At 39.1% G+C, this 7569-nt stretch overlaps 1 protein-coding gene across 1 annotated transcript; it reads right to left on the bottom strand.

Moving 5' to 3' along the window:
* Nucleotides 1-321: 321 nt before the first annotated feature.
* LOC109476467 lies at nt 322-6402 on the bottom strand. The gene is made up of 5 exons (XM_019777401.1): nt 6228-6402; nt 5132-5263; nt 5015-5065; nt 4703-4936; nt 322-404 (listed from the first exon to the last, which is right to left on the bottom strand). Exons 1-5 carry the CDS (start codon nt 6400-6402, stop codon nt 322-324), a joined length of 675 nt encoding a protein of 224 aa, XP_019632960.1.
* Between the last annotated feature and the right edge of the window lie 1167 nt (nt 6403-7569).

The following is a 7569-nucleotide window of genomic DNA, read 5'->3' as shown; positions in this document are numbered from 1 at the left end:
CCAGTAGTGCCACGTCACTAAAATACAATATGAATATAAATATGAATAAAACAATATAAATAAAACAATGATGGCGCAGCGCCCCTGTTACCTCTGTTACAAATAACATTTTCTGACGTCCTGACTTTTTTGACAGCTATCTATCTGATTGTCTTCAGTAAAAACAGCAAACCTTCCCCCGTCATATCTCCTTAGAGAATCAAAATCTGATTGCCAGCCTTACCTATGGGCGTGGGCCAGTGGCAAACTGCCTACAGGGCATTTTACCATAACTGTTTATCCACTTGCAGACACATACCTTTCAAGTTGGTCAGAATAGCTTCAGTTGATACTTTTTTGACAGAGACTCGGACACAGGTTGTTGTTGTTCTTGCAGGGTGTGTCAGCCTCCTTCTGTAGCTGATCTGCAATGGCGTGTGACAAACAACCCAGGATCGGTCTTACAAAATTGGTCGAGTTAATTGTCTCAAGCTGGCTATTTGAATATCATCAATATCTATGATTACGATAAAAATTCTAATGATGATGCAGGTCCAGAGATGCATATTTACTTGTTTTCGTCACCAGTTACGTATTACCAAGCCGCTACTTTTAAAATGTATCGGATTGGTAACTTGTATATTGGAAAGTTTCTGCATTAAAGCATGGAAATTGTGCTCTGCTAGAGGGTTTTTACACTTAGATTGTCCATACTTAACACAGGAAGGCAAAACATTCACTACCTGTTGCTAGCTTAGTAATTGGTGTTCAGTAACAATAATATCAGCACCCCTGCTGGCAATAATGGTACTGACCTGTTGACAGGCAACATAGCAGATATTTATGGCAGCGAGTATCAGTAACAACTCAGTAATATATCCATTACTCCTGCCTGTATGGATATCTATATTCATACAAGCATCACGAGTGAGTGAAAAACACAATTTTTCTACGAAAGAATTTTTCTTAATATTCTATGTTGCCTGACCAGCTATTATGATAAAGAACGAAGTTGCCAGAAGCTGGCATGATGGCTGTTTTATTTCTATTTTAATGATAAATAAGGCTTTTTCCGCCTCAGGCACATACATTCTGTATAGGTTAATTATTCTATAATCTGTTTCGTTCGATTATCATATTTACTTTCTGTATTGTTTTGTTTTTATATGCAAGTGCAAATAAAGTTAAACAAATAACATCAAGCCTTAAAAAGGTTAAACAGACTGCGGCTTGCTGAGGTTGCATGGTTTATTTGAAGTTCCTAGATCTAGTGGAATTTTTACCAATAATACACGTCACCATATAAAAGTATTATGGCGCAACACCACTCTTGCCTTTCTTAGAACTTACCTTTCTTTTCCTAAGCAGATACTGAGATGGAAATTTTCATATTTTAAGACTTTTTCTGACAGCTATCAATAATTTTCGTCAGTCAAAAATAACGTTATCATTTACCGCCACATGGAGAATTAAAATCTGATTGCCAGCCTAACCTATGGGCGTGGGCCAGTGGCAAACTGCCTACAGGGCATTTTACCATAATCATTTCTCCTCCCGCAGATACATACCTTTTACGTTGGTCAGAATAGCTTTAGTTGTCACTTTCTGGACAGGAACTCGGGCACAGGTTGCTGTTGTTCTTGTAGGGTGTGTCAGCCTCCTTCTGCATATAGCTGATCCGCAATGTAGTGTGACAAACAACCCAGGATCGGTCTTACGAAAATGGTTGAGTTAATTGTCTGAAGCTGGCTATTTGAATATTATTTATGATGAAAATTCAAATCATGCTGCCGGTCTCATGTTGCATATTCACTTGTTTTCGTCATACCAGCATGAAACCTTAGAAAAACATACTAATATCAGATTTTGTAAGATTTGATTTGCGCCAGACAGAAGCATTTCAAATTCTTAAAAGAATTTTTTTTTTAAATCTTGGATGAGACTATATGTGTGTTTGTCTTTCCGTTCACCAAGATAACTCTAGAATGCTTAAATAGATTAGTTTTCTATGTGGTAGTCTGTGAGAAAAAATTGAAAATGGTTACATTTTCATCTACCTTCGACATGTACAACAGACTGATTTGGAAATGCATATTTTTAATGCACGCATCATTAGATATCTTAACAATCTTTTCCTGAGAGAAGGGGGCAGTCCGAATGCAAGTATGGTTTTAGATTAAAACTATTGGCTGAAGAAGTTCTGGTTTTGTTTAAATCTATATTTGCAGGGGCTCTGGGAGTTACGTTTCACTGAGGGAATCATAAACAAGAATATGCAGAGTTCTGCTGTATTTATTAATGAATAACATGAATCAACGAATGGCCATTATCATATTTATGCCCTTACGGGCTAAGAACAGATCACAGTTCTATGGATAATAACAGTGATACAGCCCATGGTGTCTTACTACGTCTAATTCCAACATTTTAATAGAAGAACAACAACCCCCAAAATCATCAGTGTTGATGCCTCTTGAGATGACACCAATAGTTTAGACTTTCTACAATACTTCTCCTACTAGAGTTCCAAACTTAGATCGTCCATGATTATACATTGTATACTTTACACAGAACAACAAGCCACTCTTCCCCTGTTCTTGGTAGGGCAATCAGTCATAGAATCAAAGTTGGAACAAGTATTCAAGTTAAACATTGCAAAATACAACCGTCACACCATCAATAGTAAAAAGTTTAACATTCTGAAATAGTTATTACCATAATTGTTACAATACAACAGCTTCAAAATGAAAAAAAAAACTTTTTAAGCAGAGTCAGAATTGATGCCTTTAAAATGAAACTTTGAATCTTTATACTTTCTGCAGTACATTGCTCTGCTACTAGAGTTCCTGACTTAAATCGTCCTTAATTGTACACTGTATACTTGACACAGAATGACAAAACACTCTTTCTTTCTTGCTGGTCATTTAAGCTGGAACAACTATTAAAAAAGTTAAACTTTGCAAAATACAACTGTGACATCATCCATAATAAAAAAGATTCTGGAATAGTTATTACCACAACTGATACAATACTTAAGATTCAAAATATAAAAAAAAAAAAACTAAAGCTGATATTACTGGTGCAAAATTACTTTCATTTTGAAATAAAATACTCAGCATTGATGATCTTTATACTTCATGTAGTACATTGCTCTGTTACAAGAGTTCCCAGACTAAAATATTTCATGATTATATATTGAATATTTTACACAGAATAATGAAAAACTCTTTCCCTGTTCTTGATAGGGCAATCAGTAAAGTTGGAACATCTATTAAAGGTCAAATTTGCAGAATACAGTCCTGTTATCATCAATGTTAAAATGTAGTTGTAATCACAATTGTTACAATACTACAAGTTCAAGGTAAAAAAGAACTAAAGCAGATGTTACTGGGCCAAAACCACATTCCTTCTAAAAAATTCAGTACTGATGCATTTAAAAGGTTTTGTACAATGCATTGCTCCGCTATTTGAGTTTCAGACTTAGCTCGTCCATAAAAATACATTGTATACTTAACATAGAACACCAAAACACTCTTTCCCTGTTATTTGTGGGTCCTTGATAATAGTAAGAACTCTATCTGTTACAATGACTGTTCCTGCACAGTATGGATACTTAAATATAACATCTGTACTCGTGTACAATTGTAACGAATTACACAATAAAAGGCTCTCACTCAAACGTTCCAGACACAACTTTTGCAATGAGATTTTCGCATAAAAGTGACATATAGGGTTGAGATTGAAGTCTGTGATTCTTCAAGTAGCTTAGAATATTCATCTTGTTCCTTGGCAGACAACAGTCTCGGGTTTGAGCTGAGAGTGCCCACAACCCAATACTAGTTGACTACATTTTCATAATAAATTGTAATTAAGATATACATCTGAAGTTGTGTGATGTTACAATGTTGGGTTCTTTGGTGATTTTTTACAATGTACATAGTGTTTGGCTGTACGGCAGCTAGCACTTCACTATGTGATAAATCTCCCACTTTAAGAGATCGAATATCGGCTCGAAACTGATCCAGCCTGTCTGATCATGTAAACACATCACTGGCCATTTCTGAAGACGATTCATCTTTTGTTTGTGTTTTTTTCATCTACATGAATAGGGGTTGGCTGAAAGGCAGCAGGCACTTCGTTACGTGACAGATTTGCAACTGTGGTACTTTCACTTTATTTATTTAACCAGAAATTAAATCTCGGGTCATTCGGCCAGCTTTTCAGGTAATCCTGGATATACATTGAGGTAATGGATATTGAGCGTTAGGCTGAGATTGGCCCTGCCCTACATTATTATGACACTTGCCATTACAGTAGCTGTGGTGTTTGTGTTGGATTCAGTGAATCTGAGACTGACCCTGCCCTGTCTTTAGAAGATTGTTTTCAATATCTTCATACTGGTAATAATGATCACTGGTCATTTCAGTAGCTGTGGTGCTTGTGTTGGATTCAGTGATAGCCTGAGACTGACCCCGCACTGTCTGATCCTGACCGCTGGTCATTACAGTAGCTGTTTTGTACACAGAATTTAGCTGTGAGGCAGTCGGTACTGTGCCATAAGATAAATTTCTAGCATCGAGGGATTCAGTGATGGCCTGATACTGACCCTGCCCTGTCTGAACATCTCCACTGGCCATTACAGTAGCTATTGTGTTTGTGATGGTCTGAGACTGGGTCACAACTTTGTATACAGAATTCTGCTGTGAGGCAGTCTGCCCTGTGCCATAAGATAGATTTCTCACATCCAATGATTCAGTCTCGGCCTGAGGCTGGCCCTGCCCCGTCTGATCATTGCTCTTGGCTATCTCTGTAGATGCGTCGTCCTTTGGTGTTAATTTTACATCTAAATACATAGGGTTTGGCTGTAAGTCAGCTAGCACTTCGTCATGTGATAAATTTCCCACTTTCAGAGATTGAATATTAGCCGGAGACTGACCCTGCCCTATCTGATCATGATCACTGGCCATGGTAGCTGTGGTGTTTGTGTTGGATTCAGTGATAGCCTGAGACTGACCCTGTCTTGTCTTAACACGGGGGTTGTCGATACCTTCATACTGGCGATCATCATCACTGGCCATTACAGTAGCTGTTGTGTTTGTGGTGGATGCAGTGACAGCCTGAGACTGACCCTGCTCTGTCTGATCATGGCCACTGGCCATTACAGACGCTGCTGCGTTTGTGTTGTTCCCAACAACAACACCGGGATTCCGCCCTAATGGAGGTTTCCTGGCTCTCCTCATCTTCCAAATTACAGCCAAGAAAGTCCCAATCAGAATAATGACAACTATTGAACCACAGACAGAGCGAATCAGAACAAGTAGGGGGAAACTGGGAGCAGATTCTGGATTTTTCAAAGTGGTTGCACGGGGCGAAGTTAGTGTTGCTCTTGTTTTGCCTGCAGGGCTTGATGTTAAGTCAGGATCTGACATTGGGGCAGCATTGAACTGAGAGTTGCGAGAGATTTTTTTACTTGTGTTTTCTATTGTGGTTGCTGTTGAGCCAGCTGTGATTTTAAAGACTGATGGGCTAGTATTGCTTTCTGTTTTACCAACTGAAGGTGTTGACACTGCAGCAGAACAGCTATCAACAGTTAGTTGTGAGATGGTTGGCTCTCAATTCTTTAGGATTGACATCTGAAAGCTTCTGTCCCTGAAGTTTGGTGGGTTGGGCACAGATTATCTGGTTCTTAAATTCATGGATTGGCCTGAAGGGAGCCATCCTACAATCACACTGCCAGGGGTTCCCGTCCAGTTTTATATTGTCAGTAAATGGGGACAAGCAGAAAACTGACAGGGGAATGGCCGTCATCTTGTTGTCCCAAAGTCTCAAACGATATAAATCGGGCAGATTTTCAAATGTACCAGAAGGGATGGTAGTTATCTGGTTGTCGTTCAGCCACAACTCTTGTAGCTGGGGAAAATTTACAAATGTACCAGAAGGGATGGTAGTTATCTGGTTATAGGACAGGAACAACTTTTGTAGCTGGTGCAGATTTACAAATATACCAGAAGGGATGGTAGTTATCTGGTTGTAGGACAGGGACAACCATTGTAGCTGGGGCAGATTTGCAAATGTGTCAGAATTGATTGTAGTTATCTGGTTCTGGGACAGGGACAAGTATTGTAGCTTGGACAGATTACTAAATGTACCAGAAAGGATGGTAGTTATCTGGTTGCTATTCAGGCGCAAGATAGACAAATTCGTATACCGTAATAGCTCAGACATATTTACAGTTTTAATATGGTTACCTATTAAATCTAGCTTAGAAATGGATGTTGGGAGGTTCCGAGGGATGCTGGTCAAGCCTAGGTAGATGCAACTGCAGGATGATGATGGTTCACAGCTGCAGCCAGCTACCGGCATACTGGGCTCCTTCAGGATGATGAGAAGGAAAATCAGCACGTGGCGCAGCTTTCTTCCCATGGTGTCCTGCCACCTAAACAGAACGGCAAGCTCCTCAGTAAGGCCACTCCAACTTTATGTTGGACCTCGAATTTTAAAAATGATAACTTGAATATAACCATAAGGTCCCAGGTTAAACTCTTGGTTTGTACAAGAGAAAAAAAAACTTGTTACACTCCAATTGTCTTCCAATGACCTTGTTTTGCCCTTTTGGTAAATCATAAATTCCTGTAAAATGTCATCGAACAAAAAATTAGGTTCGAGTTTCTTCAGAAAATCAATGATTTTAGAACATCTCTAGGTCAATTTCCAGTGTAACTTCGTTTTGCCCCTTGTTTTCTGCTAACTGTAGGATTGAGAGAGTGACAATATGCCTTTAAGGGTTAGGCTAGGGTTGTTGACTCAGAATCAGAAGGTTTTGGGTTTGAATCCTGCAAGTATATATATATACCCCGAGTTCGCCACTTTTTAACATAAATCACACATTTCAAAGGAAAATTCCATGAACCTCTTGATGATATATGGCCATGTCGAAAGAGTTTTTGTTAGACTTTTTACATACGTGTTACCATGGTGATTGATCGAACGTTGAGGTCAAGGGTCAACCTTCTACTTTGCGACGTAACTAGGGCGGTAGTTCCAAGGGTGTACCCCGAGTTCGCCACTTTTTATAATTTGTCAGGAAGTATCAAAATAGGGATTGAAAGTGTTTTTTAGCCTTTGGATTTTATTCCTAGAGTTAACGCTTACTCGTTTGGGGGTAGTAAAACAAATACTTTGTGGCGCATCGGAACGAAACGCGCCATTTATTTGGACATAACAAGGTCGGTCCTCTGCGACGTAACTGTGGGTCATGTTCGGCGTTCTAGAGTCCAGCATATTACTGAACCATGAATATACAAGTGGGCTTTTGAGTATCTATTTGATATAATGTTACTTTTATCATGCTACCAACGTATAACTGAAACTTACAGCTTTGATCAAGAGTCCATACCAACATCTATTTAACGGCGCATAAGTGAAGGGTTGCAATGTGTTGCGTACGCTGCTCACGGCAACTTGTTCCAGGAAAGAACGTACAGTACAACCTACGTTACAGTTGCCACTTTGTCGCAGGAATACCCTGAAATTAACGCGGGAATACGGCTAAAATGTCCTTGGTTAGATTTGGCAGGGAGAAGCGTAATT

Source organism: Branchiostoma belcheri, unplaced genomic scaffold (genome assembly GCF_001625305.1).
Source record: "Branchiostoma belcheri isolate BF01 breed outbred unplaced genomic scaffold, Haploidv18h27 scaffold38, whole genome shotgun sequence".
Classification (NCBI taxonomy): Eukaryota; Metazoa; Chordata; class Leptocardii; order Amphioxiformes; family Branchiostomatidae; genus Branchiostoma; species Branchiostoma belcheri.
This window is presented reverse-complemented; position numbering and strand designations above follow the sequence as displayed.